The 22,386-nt window shown below is 50.3% G+C and overlaps 1 protein-coding gene across 2 annotated transcripts; it reads right to left on the bottom strand.

Annotated features, from left to right (window-relative positions):
• Nucleotides 1-253: 253 nt before the first annotated feature.
• Nucleotides 254-21,625, bottom strand: STIP1 (stress induced phosphoprotein 1). 2 transcript variants are annotated; one of them, XM_003909626.4, is made up of 14 exons: nucleotides 20,949-21,625; nucleotides 14,170-14,379; nucleotides 13,111-13,252; nucleotides 12,822-12,963; nucleotides 11,291-11,459; nucleotides 9,725-9,851; nucleotides 9,529-9,631; nucleotides 8,843-8,963; nucleotides 5,857-5,953; nucleotides 5,598-5,722; nucleotides 1,885-1,921; nucleotides 1,569-1,672; nucleotides 1,177-1,349; nucleotides 254-743 (listed from the first exon to the last, which is right to left on the bottom strand). In XM_003909626.4, exons 1-14 carry the CDS (start codon nucleotides 21,462-21,464, stop codon nucleotides 671-673), a joined length of 2,139 nt encoding a protein of 712 aa, XP_003909675.3. In that variant the 5' UTR covers nucleotides 21,465-21,625; the 3' UTR covers nucleotides 254-670. The 2 variants fall into 2 exon arrangements, with proteins under 2 accessions (XP_003909675.3, XP_003909674.1); XM_003909625.2 differs by lacking the exon at nucleotides 20,949-21,625 and adding an exon at nucleotides 20,654-20,804.
• Between the last annotated feature and the right edge of the window lie 761 nt (nucleotides 21,626-22,386).

Below are 22,386 nucleotides of genomic sequence, written 5' to 3'. Positions count from 1 at the left end.
GGACACCCCAAAGCTTATCTGAACCTCTCATTAGTACCACTTGGGGTGGGGAAGCCTCCAGATGTCCTTCCAGCCGCTGAGCAACAGCGCCACCTAGCAACCCTCTCAGCAAAGCCATGGAGCTGTGCCAAGCCACCTGACTCCTCCTAAGCCCACCCCAAAGAGAAGAGCGAGATCAGGTTCCAGGAGCAGCCCCTGCAAGACAAACTCTTGGTTAAAAAAAAAAAAAAAAAAAAAACACTCAAGGCCAAAGCAACATATAACCACGCCCAACTGGCTTGTTTTATTGGAGAAGGGGACGCGGAATAAACAACGTGAGACAGCTGGGACCTGAGGCTGGAAGAACCCCCTCCCCTCCCCATACATGCCCACTGCCCCAAATAAAAAATAACCAACTATGGGAGAGCAGCCGAGACAGCAACTGGGGGCAGGGGAAGGAGATACGGAACTCGAGGGCAGCGGTGGAGACCATGCGTGTGCTGGGAGGGCCCAGAGGCAGCGGTGGCACAAACAGCGCAGGTACGAGTCTCTGTGTCTTCCCCGGGGTTATGTATAAATATAGAGAGATGAGGCCTTCTCTCCCCTGCTCTCCCTTCCGCTCCGTGCTGCTCGCCGCGGTCCCAGCTCCTCTTTCCACATGAGGGCGAAGGGAAGGGGGATGAACAAGTCATCACCGAATTGCAATCAGACCCACATCCATCAGCTTCTGGATCTTCTGTGCTATTACAGGATTCTTTAAGTGTCTACAGAGGAAGAGGCAGTTATTTGAAATGAGACAACCTTTAAAATCTTACTTCCGCTCAGAGAAAGCCCCAATTCAACCCCCTCTACAGAAGGCCCCGGCAGGGAGGGGTCCTGGCGAGGCCTGGGGCGCAGAGCTGCGGAGGCCTGCTCCACTTCGCAGAACTTGCCAGTCCTACTCCAAGCCCACGACACAGTTTCCAGCTAAGACCTTTCTCCCAGCTAAATGGGCCTTTCCAAATGACTGCTTAAGCTATCATGACAAACAAGGAAGGCCCTTCCAGCTCTCCACCCACTACCAATCTCCTCAAGTTTAGGAAGAATGACAGAATTCCTCTTCCTCCCATACCGAGCACACCCCTCCCAGCTGTGTGCACTCATCTGCCTGCTTTTGTTCTCCATTTCCAGCAAGGCCACCTCTTTGACTCTACGTACTCGCTGAGTGCCTGGGGGTCCTTCTGCATCTGTTCCAGGATAAGGCGCATGGCTGGGTCACTCATGATCTGCTGCACCTCGGGGTCGGCCATGGCTCGTCGCTTCACATCTTCGGGGCTGTCATGCCGGTTGTACTGCGCCATCATACAGCGTTGGTAGCCGTCTGCCGCCTCCTGCAGTCCAGAAGAGACAAAGGGGACGAGTGTTGGCACCACCCAGCTCACTACTTCAGCAGGTCCAAGATAACAGAGGTAACTGACAAGCGAAGACAGAGCAAGTAAGAGAGAAACAGAGAAATGGAGGTGACAGGGAAGAAATCAGGGACTGAACGTGGAAAAGACCCAACAGAGAAAGAGGCAGGGGGAGCCCTGGAGCCCCAGAAGCAGCCCCACCTTACAGCTGGAGTCCAGGTCTAGCGCCTTCTGGTACACATCCATGGCTTTGGTGTAGTCCTTCATCGCTTCCAGGGCAGCAGCTTTCCGTGTATAGCCCTTGACTACAGACAGGAGAGGTGGTGTGTTATCCAAACGCAGCGCCCAAGGCTGCTCCTTGCACCTCTTCACCTGCACATCAACACTGTTCACACCTGCTGATGCTGGATCCTAAATGCTACAGGTCCCAAGGACACACAGGTAGACAAAGGGCTTGCCCTTTCCTTCTCTAATCTTTTGGCTAGAAACAGGGGACAGGCAGCAGAAAGGTACTTACTGAAGGTCGGCTCCAGCTGGATACATTCCTCACAGTCCTAGAATGAAGCAGCAGAAAGAAATTAGGCTCATTCCCTTGGACAAGCTCACTACAGGCAGCTCAAGCATGTGAACTTCCAACTAACACCTCATCCAGCACCACACAGAGGTGATGACACCAGAAAAGACAACTCCAGATGATGGATCATCCCACAAAAGACAAACTGCACGGACTCTGCAAGAGGCTGATGCTATGAAAACACATGAGTGGGCGGGCGGTGGCTCAAGCCTGTAATCTGACACTTTGGGAGGCGAGGCCAGGCTGAGGATCACGAGGTCAGGAGATCCCGAGACCATCTAGCTAACACACAGTGAAACCCCGTCTCTACTAAAATACAAAAGTAGCGGTGGTGGGGCCCGGGCGCCTGTAGTCCCAGCTACTCAGGAGGCTGAGGCAGGAGAATAGAAGTAAACCGGGAGGCCAGGAGCTTACAGTGAGGCGAGATCCGGCCACTGCACTCCCAGCCTGGGTGACAGAGCAAGACTCCCGTCTCAAAAAAAAAAAAAAAAAAAAAAAAAGAAAGAAACACATAGTGGGGGACAATTCCAGTTTGAGAAACTGAAGAGTACATGACAGCTAGACCAAATGCATGGGCCTTGGTACTGAGAGCTTTGGAATCCAAAACCACTGCTGATTAAAAAACAAAACAACGCCGGTGGTGGCTCACGCCTGTAATCCCAGCACTTTGGGGAGGCTGGGGTGGGTGGATCACCTGAGGTCAGGAGTTGAGACCAACCTGGCCAGCATGGTGACTCTGTGTCTCTACTTTAAAAAGCCAGGTGCAGTGGCCATGCCTGTAATCCCAGCACTTTGGGGCGAGGCAGGTGGATCATCTGAGGAGTCAGGAGTTCGAACCAGCCTGACCAGCATGGAGAAAACCCCTTCTCTACTAAAATACAAAATTAGCTAGGCGTGGTGGCACATGCCTATAATCCCAGCTACTAGGGAGGCTGAGGCAGAAGAATTGCTTGAACCTGGGAGGCAGAGGCTACGGTGAGCTGAGATCGTGCCATTGCACTCCAACCTGGGCAACAAGAGTGAAACTCCGTCTCAAAAACAAAACAAAACAAAAAAATTGCTGTGCTGGTGGCTGCACCTGTAATAATCCCAGCTACTTGGGAGGCTGAGGCAGGAGAATCGCTTGAACGTGGGAGGCGGAGGTTGCAGTCGGCCAAGATCATGCCATTGCACTCCAGCCTGGGCAACAAGAAAGAAACTCTGTCTCAAAATAAAATAAAATAAAATAAATTTAAAAACCCCGAGTTTTAAAACATATTTTTGGAGAAGTAGGCAAGAGTCTGAGTATGGATGGACAGACGGCAGATGGCATCAGGCCTTGGTCTGGTGAGGCTGCGTGAGCTGACAGTGCTGCACTGGACAGGGAGTCTTTTCAGGCAATGCGTGCACAAGACTTGGATGTCTCATTCTAAGTGCCAAATGTATACAATTTCCTTTTGCAAACAGTTCAGCAAAAAAGGTGAGCATTTAATTGTCAGATAAAGGTTGAAGATACACCAGATATTCACTATGTATTCTTCTCTTTGAAACATCTTCAAAGTAGGAAATCATGAGGAAGAGAACATTATGCAGTACACTGAGCTCACCTGGGCTTAATTCCAACCCTTCCACCAAGAAGCTGGGACAGCAGCAGAAACCCCATTCATTCTTTCTCCACGCTCTCATGATTGGGAAAGCACTGCCCACCTCCGAGGTGACTGACAACCTGCTATTCTTTGCCTCACAAATCAATATGCTTTTGACATGACTCTTGTACAATCCTACTAGTAGAAATGGTGTCTCTAGGCCGAGACACAGACCCAGAAGACAGTGGCACAAAATATAAAAACCTACACAAACCCAGGTATGGCTGTTTCTAGACGGGTCACACTGTCACCTTCCCACAATATGGTCCAGGTTTGTCAGCTAGAGAACAGTCAAAAAAAAAACTGCTGAAAGAGGCAGGGTGGCTGATATTCAAGAGAATGATGGGAACTCCATTCACAGTGTCAAACAATCGTATCTGACCAAACTTGGTATGACTGAGAACAGGAGACCTACCTAGCTGAGCAAAACAGAAAAGCAAGGAAGGATGGCACAGCCGCTGAGACACATGGCGGCTCCTCAAAAATTAAACGTAGGCCGCGCGCAGTGGCTCATGCCTGTAATCCCAGCACTTTGGGAGTCCAAGGCAGGAGGATTGCTTGAGCCCAGGAGTTTGAGAGCAGCCTGGGAAAACATGGTGAAACACTGTCTCTATAAAAAAAATACAAAAATTGGCCGTGCGTGGTGGCTCACGCCTGTGATCCCAGCACTTTGGGAGGCCAAGGAGGGTGGATCACGAGGTCAGGAGATCGAGACCATCCTGACTAACATGGTGAAACTCCATCTCTACTAAAACATAGTGAGCCGAGATTGCGCCACTGCGCTCCAGCCTGGGTGACAGAGCGAGACTCCCTCTCAAAAAAAAAAAAAAAAAAAAAATTAGCAGGGTACAGTGGTGCACACCTGTAGTCCCAGCTACTGAGGAGGCTGAGGTGGGAGGATGGCTTAAGCTGGGGAAGCAGAGGTTGCAGTGAGCTGAGATCGTGCCACTGCACTCCAGCCACCCTGGGCGACAGAGCCAGACCTTGTCTTAAAAAAAAGGGGGGGGGGGCCCAGGCACAGTGGTTCACGCTTGTAATCCTAGCACTTTGGGAGGCTGAGGCAAGTGGATCACCTGAGGTCAGGAATTCAAGGCCAGCCTGGCCAACATGGTGAAACCTCGTCTCCATTAAAACACAAAAAATTAGCCGGGCATGATGGCGGGTGCCTGTAATCCCAGCTACTTGGCAAGATGAGATGGGAGAATTGCTTGAACCCGGGAGATGGTGGCAGTGAGCCGAGATCGTGCCACGGCACTCCAGCCTGGGCAGCTGAGCGAGACTCTGTCTCAAACAAACAAACAAACAAAGTAACCATAGACACCACAAGGCCCAGCAATTCCACTTCTTCTTTTTTTTTTTTTTGAGATGGAGTCTCGCTCTGTCGCCCAGGCTGGAGTGCAGTGGCCGGATCTCAGCTCACTGCAAGCTCCGCCTCCCGGGTTCACGCCATTCTCCTGCCTCAGCCTCCCGAGTAGCTGGGACTATAGGCGCCATGCCACTTGACTGGATTTAACTTATTTTAGTAGAGGCGGGGTTTCACCGTGTTAGCCAGGATGGTCTCCCGATCTCCGACCTCGTGATCCATGCGTCACCGGCCTCCCAAAGTGCTGGGATTACAGGCTTGAGCCACCGCGCCCGGCCTCCACTTCTTAAAAATGGTTAAAAAGGCAAAAACAAAGAAAAAAGAGGAAGGATACAGGGGTGAAAGGACCCGCCTTCCAATGTACTGCCAACCAGTGATAACTCCATGGGCCAGGACCAGTTAGATACAGGTCCCATATTTTACACACACACACACCACTATAAATCTAGGCAACACAGCAAGACCCCAACTCTACAAAAAAAATTAAAAATGAAGCAGGATGTGGTGGTATGTGCCTGTGGTCCTAGCTCCTCAGGAGGCCGAGGCAGGACAGAGTGAGACACTGTCTCAAACATCATCATCAACCCAATGTTGATGAAAACACAGAGAGAAAACCCACTCCTCACATGCAGGCTTACAGTAATGGCCGCCCCCACAGGTCTCCTCACCTTGAGTGCCAGCTGGAACTCCAGGAGTTTGGTGTAGCAGGCAGCTCGATTGCTGTATAATTTGGCATCTTTCGGGTTCCTTTTGATGGCTTCTGTATAATGCTTCATGGCCTGGGGATAGTCCCCTGGGGAAGAAAAACAAAGTCTATCTTTTAAAAAGCAAAAAGCCCCCACATATAGCCGGCCATATTACCCCACAGCCTGGCATGGGAGGCACACGCAGCACTGCTCCCCCCAATCCCCGAGCTGCAGGCAGCACCTTTCTGAAAACACTCATTGCCTTTGTTCTTCTCCTCCAAAGCCAGGTCGGGGTTTATGTAGGCCAGCCGCTCTTGCTCCTTCAGGATTTTCTCTGCCTACAAAACATAATTATTGGAATAGTAATTTAAACACTCATAATCATCTAAATATTAGGATTTTAATTTTCGGAGTATTGCTGATAAGCTTTTTTTTTTTTTTTTGAGACAGAGTCTCGCTCTGTCACCCAGGCTGGAGTGCAGTGGCGCGATCTCGGCTCACTGCAAGCTCCACCTCCCGGGTTCATGCCATTCTCCTGCCTCAGCCTCCTGAGTAGCTGGGACTACAGGCGCCCACCACCACACCCAGCTAGTTTTTTTTTTTTTTTGTATTTTTTTAGTAGAGACAGGGCTTCACCGTGTTAGCAAGGATGGTCTCGATCTCCTGACCTTGTGATCCGCCCGCCTTGGCCTCCCAAAGTGCTGGGATCACAGGCGTGAGCTATTGCTATGGTCCTTGCTATTGCTGGCAAGTTTTTTTTACAGTTTTTTTTTTTTTTTTGTTTTTTTTTCTGAGACGGAGTCTCGCTCTGTCTCCCAGGCTGCACTGCAGTGGTGCGATCTCAGCTCACTGCAAGCTCTGCCTCCCGGGTTCACGCCATTCTTCTGCCTCAGCCTCCTGAGTACCTAGGATTACAGGTGCCTGCCACCATGCAAGGCTAATATTTTGTATTTTTTTTTTTTTTTTTTGAGACGGAGTCTCACACTGTCCCTCTGGCTGGAGTGCAGTGGCTGGATCTCAGCTCACTGCAAAGCTCCGCCCCTCCCTGGGTCCTGAGCCATTCTCCTGCCTCAGCCTCCCCCAAGTAGCTGGGACTACAGAAGCCGCCACCTCACCTGGCTAGTTTTTTTTTGTATTTTTTTTTTTTTTTTTAGTAGAGCCCGGGTTTCACTGTGTTAGCCAGGATGGTCTCGATCTCCTGACCTCATGAGATCCCACCACGTCTAGGCCTCCCAAGTGCTGGGATTAGGCAGGCCACAGCCCGGCCAATATTTTGTATTTTTTAGTAGAGACAGTGTTTCACCGTGTTAGCTGGGATGGTCCCATCTCTGACCTCATCATCCACCCGCTAGGCCTCCCAAAGTGCAGGATTGCACCATAAAGGGAGATGAATGGTAGTGACACAACACTTGGTACAAAAATAAGCCCTGTATGAAAGGATGCACACCTCACTAGCACAATTCATTTTCTCGCAATCCCTTTTTTAGCCAGATATAAAGTCACACCTACATGAATTTATGACAATTGGCCTGATTCACATCATTTTATCATTTTGTTGTATAAAATGATCAAAGTGTTATGTTACAAGAACTATTAACACTCTTTTTTTTTTTTTTTTTGGGGGCAGTCTGGCCTATTATCGCCAGGCTGGAGTGGTGGCAGCGATCTCGGCTCACTGCGAGCTCGCCTCCCGGGTTCCGCCATTCACCAGCCTCAGCCTCCAAGTAGCTGGGACTGCAGGCGCCCGCCACCCGCCCGGCTAGTTTTTGTATTTTTAGTAGAGGCCGGGGTTTCACCATGTTAGCCAGGATGGTCTCGATCCTCCTGACCTGCTCGTGATCCGCCACTTCGGCCTCCCAAAAGTGCTGGGATTACAGGCAGGCCACCTTGGCCTTTTTTGGAGACAGAGTCTTGCTCTGGCCCCGCCCAGGCTGGAGTGCAGTGGCGGGATCTCAGCTCACGCAAGCTCCGCCCTCGGAGTTCGCCATTCTCCTGCCTCAGCTCCCAAGTAGCCAGGACCCTAAGCACCCGGCCGCTATAAACACTCTTAGCACAGGCCCTCAATATTGATACATTTAGGGTTGAAATCTTCACCAATACAAAAACTTGCAAAAATAAAACAAAACAAAACCAAAAACCAGATCACTTCCTATATGTTGTACTGTTAAATGACAGAAAAAGAATCATGTAAGATGACCAAAGCCACTACCTAAAAATGTCAGGTTCAGCCTGACATAGTGGCCATACACACAGTAATTCCAGCACTTTGGGAGACTGAGGAGGCGGATCACTGGGGTTCAGAGTTCAAGGGCCAACCCCTGGGCAACACAGTGAGACCCCACTTCTCTACAAATATCAAAAAACCTTGGCTGGATGCTTTGGCCAGCCGCGGTGGCCTATAATCCCAGTACCAGTGGAGCCGAGGTGGATGGATCATAGTCAGAATTTTGAACCAGCCTGGCCAATATAGTGAAACTCCATCTCTATTAAAATACAAAAGGTGGCGGTCACGGTGGCTCCAGCCTGTAATCCCAGCACTTTGGGGGAGGCGAGATCGTCGAGATCGAGGTCAGGAGATGAGACCATCCCTGGCTAACACGGTGAAACCCGTCTCTACTAAAAAAGAACACAAAAAACTAGCGAGGCGAGGTGGGGCGAGGCGCCCATAGTCCCAGCTACTCGGGGAGGCTGAGGCAGGAGAATGGCGTGAACCGGGGAGGCCGGGCTTGCAGTGAGAGCTAGGTCGGCGCCACTGCACTCCAGCCTGGGCAACAGGCCGAGACTCCATCTCAAAAAAAAAAAAAAAAAACCCCAAAATTAGCTGGGGCGTGGTGGTGCTTGCCTGTAGTCTGCTACTCGGGAGGCTGAGGCAGAACTGCTTGAACCTGGGAGGCTGAGGTTGCAGTGAACAGAGACCGTGCCACTGCACTCCAGGCTGGGTGACAAAAATAAAAAATTAGCTGGATGTGAAGTGGCTGCTTCTCTAATCCCTAGCCCCTCCAGGAGGCTGAGGGTACAGGAGAGATCAATGAAGCCCAGGAGGTTGAGGGTGCAGTGAGCCATGACTATGCCACTGTACTTCAGCCTAGGCAAAAGAGTGAGACCTTATCTCAAAAAAAAAAAAAAAAAAAAAAAAAAGGTCAAGTTCGTTATTAAATATAACAGTAAGAAACAATGGCTCAATTATTAGGAAAACAAGAAAATACCCCTATTCCTTTCCTACCCACCTGCTGACATTTCTTGAGCACATCTGGGGTTCGGTGCTCTGCTAGAGACTTGTTATAGAAATGGATGGCATCCTTGTACTTTTCTTCTTTGAAGTATGAGTTGCCAATTCGAGCATACGCTCTGAAAAAGAGAGACAGACAAGGACTGCTTAGGACAAACAGATAAGGTCAGCTCCTGCAGAAAAACACACCTGCAACTAGAAAGACCCGCATCACTGCCTTCAACACTTTTTGTCTTGTCTGCGGTGACCTTCTTGCCACCCCCCCCCCCCTTTTTTTTTTTTTTTGAGATGGAGTCTCGCGCTGTCGCCCAGGCTGGAGTGCAGTGGCCGGATCTCAGCTCACTGCAAGCTCCGCCTCCTGGGTTTACGCCATTCTCCCGCCTCAGCCTCCACAGTAGCTGGGACCACAGGCGCCCGCCACCTCGCCCGGCTATTTTTTGTATTTCTTAGTAGAGACGGGGTTTCACCGTGTTAGCCAGGATGGTCTCGATCTCCTGACCTCGTGATCCGCCCATCTCGGCCTCCCAAAGTGCTGGGATTACAGGCTTGAGCCACCGCGCCCGGCTACCCTTTCTTAACACAGCAGATTCTATGGCCAGCAGCCCTCCTCCCCATGCAGAGAAACTTAAGTCTTGGACAGCAAACCCTCCACGCTATCAAGGTATTCTGGAAGGTCGAGCCTACTTGGCAATCTGTCGATAGTCTTCTCGGTTTTCTCTCCCCACGTCAATGGCCTTCTCACAAAGCTCCCGGCACTTATTGTAGTCACCCTTTTCGAAGTACACCGCTGCCAGGCAGGATGGTGAAGAAGGAACAGTCAGTCCTTGCTTCTTCCCTCAGATACCCAATAATTCCCTTGCCCCTTGTTTCTGGGCCTCACCTGCTTGATTGGTAATGTAAGTCATGTTGGTGGGGTCCAGCTCCTTGGCTTTGTCGTAATGCTTCAAGGCTGTGTCAAAGTCTTTCTTCTTGTAGGCATCATTCCCCAGCTCTTTTTCTTTCAGTGCCTAGATGAGGTTTAGAAGTGAGTGCTGAGCAAATCTAACTCAGGTGACAAAGATAGCAAGAATCTATGATCTGTCACAAGTTCTGAAATACAGCTAACATGTATAGAACTCTAGCAAGTTCTCCTGAAGGCCTCTTCATCAATCAGCTATAGACAATACAGTCAAGTATCAGCCATTAGAATGAAAACTAACTTCATCTTTGCTTGCTCTGAAACTCCCCCTTTTCCACCTACTCTCCTGGATCTTTGTCAGGAAGCAGAGCGCTTCTTTAGGGGAGAGGAAATGCCTTCAACTTGAAGCAACCGTTGAGGACAGCAGAGTTTTGGACCAGGCTTTATTCTGAGAGGCTGCAGCAGATCTGGTGTCGGTCCTGTGGCTGCCTCAGGGTCTTAGTTGTCAGGGAACCATAGCAGAGGGTGTGGTGAGAGGATGAGAAGGGGCTGAGTGGCACGAGTCTTCGGCAAAACTCGCTACCGCCCACAGTGGAGGGCCTTTTTCCAGCTGAGACACCCTAAACAACCAACGCTTACCCATTTCAAGGTGCTAAATTTGGCAACAATCTGCTGTTCCAGTTACAAGGAGGGAAATGAAATCGTTGAGGCGCATGCCTCCTACTCCAAAAGAGTGCTGCTTAGCGGACGCTCCCAACTGCATACCATGTCCAGCCAGGAAGCAAAGGTCTAAGGATTGATGTGGACAACATTCTTCTGGATCATGACAAGGATGTGAATTACTCCCAACTTTCTGGTCTTGCTCTGACCAACATTCACACTGGCAGCAATGAAGCTACCGTTGTGTCCATGGGAAAGGCAACTCCCGCTGCTCACTCTTGGCTACACATCACTCCTAGGAATTCTCTTGTGAAGCTCATCTTTTTTTTTTTTTTTTTTGAGATGGAGTCTCGCTCTGTCGCCCAGGCTGGAGTGCAGTGACGAGATCTCGGCTCACTGCAACCTTGGCCTCCCAAGTTCAAGTGATTCTTCTGCCCACCATGACACCTGGCTAATTTTTCTATTTTTAGTGGAGATGAGGTTTCACCATGTTGGCCAGGCTGATCTTGAACTCCTGACCTTAGGTTATCTACCCACCTTGGCCTCCAAAAGTGCTGAGATTACAGGCATGAGCCACTGTGCCTGACCTGAAGCTGATCTTTTAACATGCTGACCATTCTAATGAATAATAGTCATAAGCTTAGCACATACTAAAGCACTCAAAATAGTTACAGCTGGGCACAGTGGCTTGTGACTATAATCCTAGCTGAAGCAGGAGAATCGCTTGAGGCCAGGAGTTCAAGACCAACCTGGGAAACACAGCGAGACTCCGTCCCTAAAAAAAACCATAATAATCATGGTCATTCAAGGTCGACAGATGTTCCCATTCAACATAAAGATTTCTAGTTGTCTATAAATGAGTGACAGTGAGGAGAGAAAAAACAAGACCTGCTTCTTATTCTCTGGAAGATCTTCTTCCATTGGCTCTGGCTTGGTCTCCTTTTTGGGAGGGGGTGGTGGGGGAGGTGTTGCAACCTCTTCCTCCTCATCCATACTGCCCAGATCGACCCCAAGGAGGACGCTGAGAGTGGTCATGATCCGGGGATCTTGTAGTTTCCTAGTATTGATTTAAAAAAAGAAAGAAAAATTGCAATTACTTCTCCCCACAGTCTTTTAACTCCCACTATTAAAGTCAGATTCCTGTGTTTAGAAGCTCCTCAACCATCAAAAGATGGCTAGATTTTGCATCACTCATGAGATACAATTGAGGAATGCTCAAACCGTCAAAACACCATCTAAAATAGAGTCAACAAAAATAAATAAAATGAAGTCACAGATAGCCGGGCACGGTGGCTCACACCTGTAATCCCAGCACTTTGGGAGGCTGAGGCAGGCAAACCACTTGAGGTCAGGAGTTTGAGACTGGCCTGGCCAAGATGGTGAAACCTGTCGCTACTACTAAACATACAAAAATTAGCCAGGTGTAGTGGTGTACACCTGTAATCCCAGCTACTCAGGAGGCTGACGCAGGAGAATCTCTTGAACCCAGGAGGTGGATGTTGCAGTGAACCGAGATTACACCACTGCACTCCAGCCTAGGTGACAGAGCGAGACTCCATCTCGAAAAAATAAAATAAATAAATAAAATAAAATAAAATAAAATAAAATAAAATAAAATAAAATCAAGTCACAGAGGTCAAGTTTATTCCTCAAGGTTGGCAGATACACAGAGAAATAAGTTGTTTTAGGTATACTTCCGTAGCTGATCTCAGGAGCCAGAGGATTGAGATAGAGATGGATACCAGTACAAGATTTAGACACATCTTTTTTTTTTTTTTTTTTGAGAGGGAGTCTCGCTCTGTCACCCAGGCTGGAGTGCGGTGACGCGATCTTGGCTCACTGCAAGCTCCGCCTCCTGGGTTCCCGCCATTCTCCTGCCTCAGCCTCCCGAGTAGCTGGGACTATAGGCGCCCGCCACCTCGCCCGGCTAGTTTTTTGTATTTTTTAGTAGAGATGGGGTTTCACCGGGTTAGCCAGGATGGTCTCGATCTCCTGACCTCGTGATCCGCCCGTCTCGACCTCCCAAAGTGCTGGGATTACAGGCGTGAGCCACCGCGCCCGGCCGATTTAGACACATCTTTACACATGAACTTCAAGCCTGTTTCCACCCTGATCTACCAACAGAGACAGCAGGGCCTTAGTAGATGGAAAGGATGGGGTTGACACTAGATCAGAGTTCTAGGATAGCAGGCAAGAGATGTATATAGATGACAAGGAACATTCTAGATTACTGTGATATATGCTCCCCTGACCCTTTCTATAATTACAAATAAACGACCACCCGCTACTGCTCTGCAGAGAATAAGCAAAGGCAGAAACTGCAGTTTAGGGCAGGGAACCCTCTGCTGTGACGCTACAGGAAGAAAAAGCATAACATTCCTCCTGATTTCCAGAACCTCAATGAGCGGCGTCCACTTACGTGCCCAGGTCGGAGGGCTTGTTTCGCAGCTGCTCTATCAGCTCCCGGTAGGTAGGATCACTGAGTAGTGTCCTTGTCCTGGGATCACTCTCCAACTTCTGATACAGATTGGGCATGTTGAAAGGGTTCATGAATTTTCTCTCTGTCCGAGTAAAGGAAAGCACATCACTATGAAACGAGTTCACTAGAATTACTGTGTCCCATACCCTAACAGATTGACATTTCTCAGGGGGAAGACTCAAAATTAATCCCATTAATAATAAGAAAGAAAACTGTGCGTAGTACCTACCTGCCAACCTGGCCTCCATATTCTGTAAACCTTCTTTCAGTTGAGGGTTATTTGCCTCGTGTTTTAAGCCCTCCTCATAGGTTCGCTTAGCTTCTTCAAATCGGTTTAAGAACTCTAGAGCTGCTGCCTTTCGTGAATAGCCCTTAAACCACCAAAGAAAGACACAAAATAAAGAACACCCAGAGGTAAATCCAGAAGACGAACTCCAAAAAGAACAATTCTACTTTTAATGGGGGAAAAAAATGAGTATTCGCACAAAGGCCAAAGAGAAAAAAGGAGAGGAGTAGGCTACGACGCCAAGGCTGCTAGTTTAAGGATCCATCCAAATAGCAGAGGCACATCCGCCCCACCCCATTCACCTCTGATCAACTGTGGTCAGTTTCTTTAGCAGCATTTTTTTTCCTTATTTATTTTTTTGGTAAAGACAGGGACTCCTTATGTTGCCCAGGCTGGTCTCAAACCCTTGGGCTCCAGTAATCCTCATGCCACAACCTCCCAAAGTGCTGGGATTACAGGTGTGAGCTACTGCACCTGGCCTCTTCCTCCTCCTTTTTTTTTTAGACAGGGTCTTGCTCTGTCACCTGGGCTGGAGTGCAGTGGCACGATCTCAGCTCACTGCAATCTCCGCCTGCCAGGCTCAGGTGCTCTTCCTCCCTTAGCCTCCTGAGTAGATGGGAATACAAGCACATGCCACCATGCCTGGCTAGTTTTTTTTTTTGCATTTTTAGTACAGACAGGGTTTCTCCATGTTGGCCAGGCTGGTCTTGAACTCCTGACCTCAAGTGATCCGTCCACCTCAGCCTCCCAGAGTGTTGGGATTACAGCATGTGCCACCGCGCCTAGCCCCAGCCTCTTCCTTCTTAGTACCAAAAATAAAGGCTGTATTACAACTAATAGCTATCTTAGATTTGATGAAAAATGCCGTTTCTGAGGAGGATACTCAAACAGGGAGGTGGGTAGGTAACTATCAGTCTATCAGGACAGGTGAGCCTCAGGCCACCAAATGGCATTTCTGGAAAGGTCGGAAGGGCCTCTCTCCCTCCACTGCCCACAGCTGACCTTGCCCCAGTCAGGCTTTAGGTCGACAGTTTTGCAGCCATCCTCGTAAGCCTTCTGGTAGTCTCCTTTCTTGGCATAGGCAGCAGAACGGTTGCTGTACAGCACGTGGTTGTGGGGATCCAGCTTAATGGCTTCAGAGTAGCACTGTAAGGCATCGTCGATGTTGCCCGCGCTCAGGGCCTTGTTGCCTTTCTCTTTCAGCTCATTGACCTGAGGGGAAAGGAGCACACAGCTTCTCTATGATCAGCCCATTTAATCACAAGCTTTTAAGATAACACCCATTCTTTTCCGGAGTTACCAACAAATAAATGGGTGACTTTACAGATCAGAAAAGAGAAAAGAAGTTCATTTATTTAATTTCCCACACCTTCCCTAGGGAGCCAGCAAAGAAAAAATAAGCAGGGGCAAAGAGCCCAGGCTGCACTCCACGGCAGCCCTCATGTGACGAACGAGGGCTCTGCCACTCTTCCGGTCTCTACATGGAGCTCACGAAGCCACTCCAGGACGTATCACAGGCTCCTTTCATGGAAAAGTCAATTCATCTGTCACAGATTTCCAAAGCATCCAAATGATAAATGGAGCACAGGCCTAGTCACCCCTCACAGGAAGAAGGTGGGCGGAGTGGCACTGATACACGCTCCAGTGACCCAAAGGCTGTGGGATGGCAGCGGAGGCTTCTCTTTCTTGGGAGCAGCAAGATGCCTGCCTATGGCATGGTTGCCATCTCCTCCCATCAGAGAAGAACTAGTCTCCATTTCCTGGTGTGACAACATGTCGCCACATGATAGATAAATGTTCATTAATGGGTAACAGTCAAGCTAGCCCCCCAAATTGATTCCTGCCATTCTTAAATATTACTGCATTACAAAGGGGATGGAGGATAAAGAAATGCTACTGTGGTTTAAACCTCTCCATTCTCAAACATTTAGAGTGCAAGAAGTAGGGATACAGCAGGGTTTTGTTTTGTTTTGTTTTTCGAGACGGAGTCTCACTCTGTCGCCCAGGCTGGAGTACAGTGGTGCCATCTTGGCTCACTGCAACCTCTGCCTCCCAGGTTCAAGTGGTTCTCCTGTCTCAGCCTCCCAAGTAGCTGGGACTACAGGTGCCCGCCCCGATGCCCGGCTGATTTTTGTAATTTTAGTAGAGACAGGGTTTCACCACATTGGTGAGGCTGGTCTTAAACTCCTGACCTCAGGTGATCCATCCGCCTCAGCCTCCCAAAGTGTTGGGATTACAGGCGTGAGCCACTGCGCCTGGTGGGATACAGCAGTTTGAAAAAGTGAAGCAACTCTGCCTGGCCGCCCCACCGTCGGAGAAGTAAGAATCCCCTCTGCCCGGCTGCCTGACTGGGAAGAGAGGAGCACCTCTGCCTGCCCGCCTCTGTCTTGGAAATGAGGGGCACCTCTGCCTGGCCGCTGCACTGTCTGGAAAGTGAGGAGTTCCTCGGCCCAGCCCCTGCATGGTCTGGGAAGTGAGGAGCGTCTCTGCCCGCCCATCCCACTGTCTGAGAAGTGAGGAGTGCCTCTGCTGGGCTGCTGTGCAACCCTCCAAGTGTGAAGTGACAGCCTTGTGTGTGATCTTTCTGCCCTCCCCAAGTTTGCATTTGACATTAAAGTTTACTTTTTAATTAAAAAAAAAAAAAAGAAAAGAAAAAAAGTGAGGCAGGCCTTGGCCCTGTCTTAACAGGGTCCTCACTAAAGGGTTTCTCCTCACTGAGCTGCCCCACAAAAGGCCAGGCGCCCCACAGCAGCCTACCTGAGGGCAGGCAGCCCCTCGAGAAGCTCCTTCATTTATTCATTTTATTATTATTTTTTGAGACAGAGTCTTGCTCTGTCCCCAGACTGGAGTGCAGTGGCACGATCTCGGCTTACTGCAACCTCTGCCTCCCGGGTTCAAGCGATTCTCCTGCCTCAGCCTCCCGAGTAGCTGGGATTACAGGCTCCCGCCACCACGCCTGGCTAATTTTTGTATTTTTAGTACAGATGGGGTTTCACCATGTTGGCCAGGCTGGTCTCGAACTCCTGACCTCATAATCCACCCATCTCAGCCTCCCAAAGTACTGGGATTACAGGCGTGAGCCACTGCGCCCGGCCATATATATACATATCTATGTATTTTTTAAAGACAGTATCTCACTTTGTCACCCAGCCTGGAGTGCAGTGGCATGATCACAGCTGGCTGTAACCTTCAACTCCTGGACTCAAGCAATCCTCCTGACTCAGCCTTTTTTCTTTCGTTCTTTTTTTTTTTGAGACGGAGTTCCACTCTGGTTGCCCAGGCTAGAGTGCAATAGTGCGATCTCACCTCACCACAACCTCTGCCTCCCAGGTTCAAGCGAGTCTCCTGCCTCAGCCTCCTGAGTAGCTGGGATTACAGGCATGCACCACCACCACATCCATCTAATTTTGTATTTTTAGTAGAGACAGGGTTTCTCCATGTTGGTCAGGCTGGTCTTGAACTCCTGGCCTCAGGTGATCTGCCCGCCTTGGCCTCCCAAAGTGCTGGGATTACACGTGTGAGCTACTGCGCTGGACCAACTCAGCCTTTTAAGTAGCTGGGACTATAGGTGTATGTCACTACGCCTGGCTAAATGTTTTTCTCTTTCTGTGGTAGAGATGGTGTCTCTCCATATTGCCCAGGCTTGTCTCAAACTCTTGGCCTAAAGCAACCCTCCTGCCTCAGTCTCCCAAAGGTGAGCCACCACACCAGACCAAAATATACCTTTAAGAGGTAAACGTTCTGTGAGATAGTTATGTCACCCAAGTTACTAACTCATTCTATGTATTATCCACTCACGACCCAGTAAATTGATGCAAGAAATAATTTTGTTAAGAGAAATGATTTTAGGCTGTAATCTCAGCACTTTGAGAAGCCAAGACGGGTGGATCATCTGAGGTCAGGAGTTCGAGACCAGCCTGGCCAACATGGTGAAATCCCGTCTCTACTAAAAATACAAAAATTAGCCCGATGTGGTGGTGCATGCCTGTAGTCTCAGCTACCCAGCAGTCTGAGGCAGAAGAATCACCTGAACCTGGGAGTCGGAGGTTGCAGTGAGCTGAGATGGCGCCACTGCATTCTTACCTGGGGGACAGAGTGAGACTCTATCTGGGGGGGGAAAAAAAAAGAAAGAAATGATTTTGGAATCCTGAAATAGAGAGATCAGGAACTTCCATCAATCAGAGACATTACAGAGGCACAGGCAGAAGGAACCCGCCAAATTAAGCAAACAAGGGATAAAAAATCCTAGAGCCCAAGACGGAGGGCAGAAGACAAAGAGTTAACAAAACTCAAGTGGTGTCAAGAGGCAGCTGGTGAAGTTCTTGCCTATGCTTTAAAAAAGCATTTTTCAAACAGAGTACTGATCAGCAGTGGGTCAGGAAATCAATTTTGTAGGTCATGACCAGCATTTTAAGAGACCAAGTGGGACAAAAAATACCAGCACACAGGGCACATAACAGTAAATACTGTTTTGCTGAATGTGTTACATGGCTGTATGCCTGTGTTGGGTTAAATGTAAGAAGTATATCATTGCGGGATTTATTTGAAAGGCCCCTATTGAAAAAAAAGACAAGCTTGAACATTCAAAATCTGTCCAACTTGTTTTTTTTTTGGAGACAGAGTCTCACTGTCATCCAGGCTGGAGGGCAGTGGAGCAATGTCGGCCCACTGCAACCTCCACCAGCCGGCTTCAAGCAATTGTCCTGCCTCAGCCTCCCACGTAGCTGGGACCACAGGTGCACGCCCCGCTGCTCACCTAATTTTTTTTTTTTTTTTTTTTGAGAGAGAGTCTTGCTCTGTCACCCAGGCTGGAGTGCAGTAGCACAATCTCGGCTCACTGCAAGGTCCGCCTCCTGGGTTTAAGCGATTCTCCTGCCTCAGCCTCCCAAGTAGCTGGGACTACAGGAGTATGCCACCACGCCCAGCTAATTTTTGTATTTTTAATAGAGACACGGTTTCACCATATTGGCCAGGCTGGTTTCAAACTCCTGACCTCATGATCCACCCGCCTTGGCCTCCCAAAGTGCTGGGATTACAGGCGTGAGCCACCGCCCCTGGGGCGATTTTTTATTTTTTATTTATTTTTATTTTTACTACAGATGGGGCTTCACAATGCTGGACAGGTTGGTCTCAACCTGACCTCATGATCCACCCACCTACGCCTCCCAAAGTGCTGGGATTACAAGTGTGAGCCACCGCACCCAGACCAACTTGAGTATTTTCTAAACTGAAATACAAACCTCACAGTTGAAAATGAAAACAAAGTCTTGTTTATTTTCAGGAATGGCTTCCAGATGGTGGGCTCAAACACACCTGGGGTTAAATGCCAGGTCATCTGTACAGTTGCCATGTCAGTTTGCTGTCCTAAGTCAAATATTCATTCACCACCTATCTACCTGCACATACACTTCTATCATGGGTGGTGGTGATTTAAAAACAAACATTTTAAGACCAGGCAAAGTGACTCACGCTTGTAATCCTAGTGCTCATGCAGTGGGAGGCCAAGGCTGAAGGATAGCTTGAGCCTAGAAATTCGAGACCAGCCTGGGAAACATAGCAAAACCTCTGTCTCTACAAAAAATTTAAAAATTAGCCAGTTGTGGTGGCGTGTGGTTAGCTACTCAGGAGGCTGAGGCAGGAGGATCGCTTGAGGCCAGGAATTTGATGCTGCAGTGAGCTATGATCCCACCAGTGCACTTCAGCCTGGGCCACAGAACCAGACCCTGTCTCTAAAAAATAAAAAATAAATTTGGTAACAGCAAAAAGAGATCCTTTCTCTTTTTTTCAAGACGGAGTCTCACTCTGTCGCCCAGACTAGAGTGTGGTGGCACAATCACAGCTCACTGCAACCTACGCCTCCAGGGGTGAAGCGATTCCCCTGCCTCAGCCTCCCCAGTAGCTGGGATTATTGGCATGCGCCACCATGCCCCGCTAATTTTTGTACTTTTAGTACAGAGGGGGTTTCACCATGTTGGCCAGGCTGGTCTCGAACTCCTGACCTCTGGTGATTCGCCCGCTTTGGCTTCCCAAAGTGCTGGGGATTATAAGTGCGAGCTACTGCACCCAGCCGAGATCCTTTCTTAAAAGTAAAAGAGCAATGTCTTATTCCAGAAAATTTTTCCTCACCTATACTACAGCCCATTTAATCCTAGATACAACTGAAGCATTATATGGGCACAAAAAGTTTATTAACTTCATTTCCACTCTTTTTAATACAGCAAGGAAGCTCGAGCTTTGCCTAAAGCAGCAACTGCTACAAGAGACCAAAAGCTCAGCTCTGTAACTCACACCAAAAAAAGGGTGGTAGTCACTAGTCCATCGAGATGTCTTACTTAAGGGGAGCGTGTGGGCAATCTTAGTTCTATGGATCTGAAGTAAGAACCAAATACCAGGTATAGTTTCAGAACTGTCACCCCCAAGTGTTATGGGCCCGGAGCGACAAGGGTAGTACTCTCGAGCAGATGATTTCTCAGATGTTGGTAGAGGTTTCTCGGAGGTTGTTTTGTCCTTTTTCTTCCGACGAATCATTATAGCTCAATGACAGCTTCCAATGGAACAAAATCTCTAGGCCTTTCACAACCACAAGATACTGAGGACATAACCAAGTCACTGAAAGGAAGCAGCAGCCGCTTCAAACTCTGCCCCCCAAATGCTCAACAGAGGCCCATAACTTCTAGCGGTTAATCTCTGCAAATTGTCTACAACCGCCCCAGTGTAGCTAGAAATCCACCTTTCGGAAGTGTCGGTCCTCGGTCACTAGACAATCACACACACGCATACAAAAAGAGGGGGAGGGGCCGCAATACATTTGTAAACCACGGTCAGAGATGGAATTCGTTCCAAGGACTTTTGCGGCACCCTTCCCTTTACTGCATCAGCTACACTCGGTCTGCAGCTCCTCAAATCCCCGCTCAACGCTCTCCCACCCTCACATTCTCAGATGCAGAAGAGTAAGATTTGCCCCAACTGGATCTCAGGCTGCTAAGACCCAGTGTATTCCCGTCCCCGCTCCTGGATCCGTCCAAGTTCCTCGTGGCTAAGTCCCGAGCGGTTTCTCCGTCGGCTGTCTCAGATCTCCCGGAGCGCTACCTCGCGGGTGCCGACCCCGGCCCCTGGCCTAACTCCACCCCGCCCTCTGCGGCCCGCACCCTCCCCAGCATAGCCTGCAGCAGCCCCTTCGGGACGCCTTCAGGGGCCCGGTCGCGGCCCCTCTTCCCGCCGCCGGCCGGACTCACCCAAGCTGTGGCCTCCTCCCGGCCCTCTTCGCCCAACCAAGGGGCGATGGGCGCTCCCCGCGGCCGGCCTCTCTACAGATCCCGCTCCCGCCCGCCGCCCGCGGCCCTCGCCTCCCCGCCGCCGCCCCGTCCGGCTCCAGCACCCAGCTCCGGTCGCCTACATCTGGCACCCGCCCCGCCCCCTACCGTGGGCCTGGCCTCCGCCGGTCCCCGAGCGGTCTCGGGGCCTCAGCCCGCCCCTCCCCCTTCACCTGCTCCATAGCGCAGCGCGGCCCGGAACCCCGTTGAATCGAATCCGTCCGCTCCGCGATCCGAACCGCACGCGCCGCCTTCTGGAACCTACTAGAAGCTGCCGGGACCCCGGCTCCCGCCCCTTCCTCGCCTGCTCACTGGTCGAGTACTTCTAGGGGGCTCTCTGTGCTGTTCTACTACTGGCTTGAGGTCCAGCCCATCATCTCCACTTCCCTCTCATTGGACAGCGGGGAGTGATTCCCTCAACCCTGCCTCCACCGCACCTCAGGATTGGACGCCGCTCTATAAACCCACCCATCTCAGGCTGCACGAACGGAGGGAGGAGTGGACTTCTGCGACACAGATTGGTCTTTTGCTCTGCCAATCGTAGCCGCGCTGGCCGCGCCCATTGGTTCCGTTCGTTCTGGAAATTTCCACCTCTCCCATTGGGCTGCCGGACTCCATGTCGTAACCGCCTTCAGAATGAGAGCGATTCCAATTGGGCGGAGGGTTGCCAACCCTTTGCGCTGATTGGTTTAAATCGCTGCCTTTCAAAAGGCCGGTTTCGCCCCGCCCGTGGCATATGGCAGTCCCGGTCGTAGTCCGGTACTGTAGCCGTGTCTCCGGCGGCTGCGGTGCCTCTGGGTTACTTTCCATCTGGATCCCTAGTGCCGCGAGTTCCAGGCGGTCCCCGGGATCGCCGGCGGCACAGGGCCCCAGCCTTTCGCCCACGCATCGAGATGGAGGTCCTAGCCGGTCGCGCTGCGCGGTCCTCGACCGCCAGTTGCGCGCGTTGTTCAGCGCTGCGGCCTCGGCCTGGCCCTCCTGCATTCTGGCGGTTAGGTTCCAGAAATGCCACGTGACCGCGAGGGCGCTTGGGCTTGGGCTGGACAGGCAGGGGATCTCATCGCCGCGGGTGCGGCTGTTCCGCTGGGCGTCCTCAGTGGAACCGCACACCCTCTCTGAGTCGTTTGGTCCTGTAGGGCCGAGGGGAATTCGTGCGGTGTTTAGCACGCGGAAAGTACTTAGCGAAAGGGAGCTGTCCCCCTGCCCTCGTGAGTCCGATGTAAAGGAGTGAAAGAGACGAAGAGCTGAATCAGGTAGTTAACCGCCTATGAGCTGGCTAGCTGTGGCCTGGTAGAGCCTTAAATCCCAGCCCCAGAAGTCAGAGTCACGGCAGGCACCCCAAAGCGTGGAAGAGATGCACCTGCGGAGTGAAAATGCTGCTATTGCTTCTAGAGTCAGCTGTGGTTCCTGGAACAAAGGAGCCGCATGACTCGGGTCTGGCAATGGTCTTGGGCTCTGCAGTGTCCTCATCCTTCCCCCTCTCTGGGTAATGCCATCTTCCCAGGGTTTAAAATGTGTCTTCTCTGCCAATAGCTTGTCTTCACAGCCTCATCTTTAATCCCACCTGCCCCACCCGTTTTGGACACTGCAGCCAAGTTGCCGCAGACCTGCAAACCTGGTAATCCCTCACTTGAAAGTGCTGAAGGCTTTAGGGTGGGGTTCAGGGCCTGTGTAATCCAACCGCCTTCCTTTTTTTTTTTTTTTTTTTTTTGAGACGGAGTTGAGTCTCACTGTCTCCAGGCTGAAGTGCAGTGGCGCCATCACAGCTCCCTGCAGCCTGGACCTCCTGAGCTCAAGCCATCCTCCCACCTCAGCCTCTCAAGTACCTGGGGTTACAGGCAGGCACCACTACGCCTAGCTAATTTTTCTATTTTTTTGTATAGACGGATTTCTTCGTGTTGTCCAG

Source organism: Papio anubis, chromosome 12 (genome assembly GCF_008728515.1).
Source record: "Papio anubis isolate 15944 chromosome 12, Panubis1.0, whole genome shotgun sequence".
Classification (NCBI taxonomy): Eukaryota; Metazoa; Chordata; class Mammalia; order Primates; family Cercopithecidae; genus Papio; species Papio anubis.
This window is presented reverse-complemented; position numbering and strand designations above follow the sequence as displayed.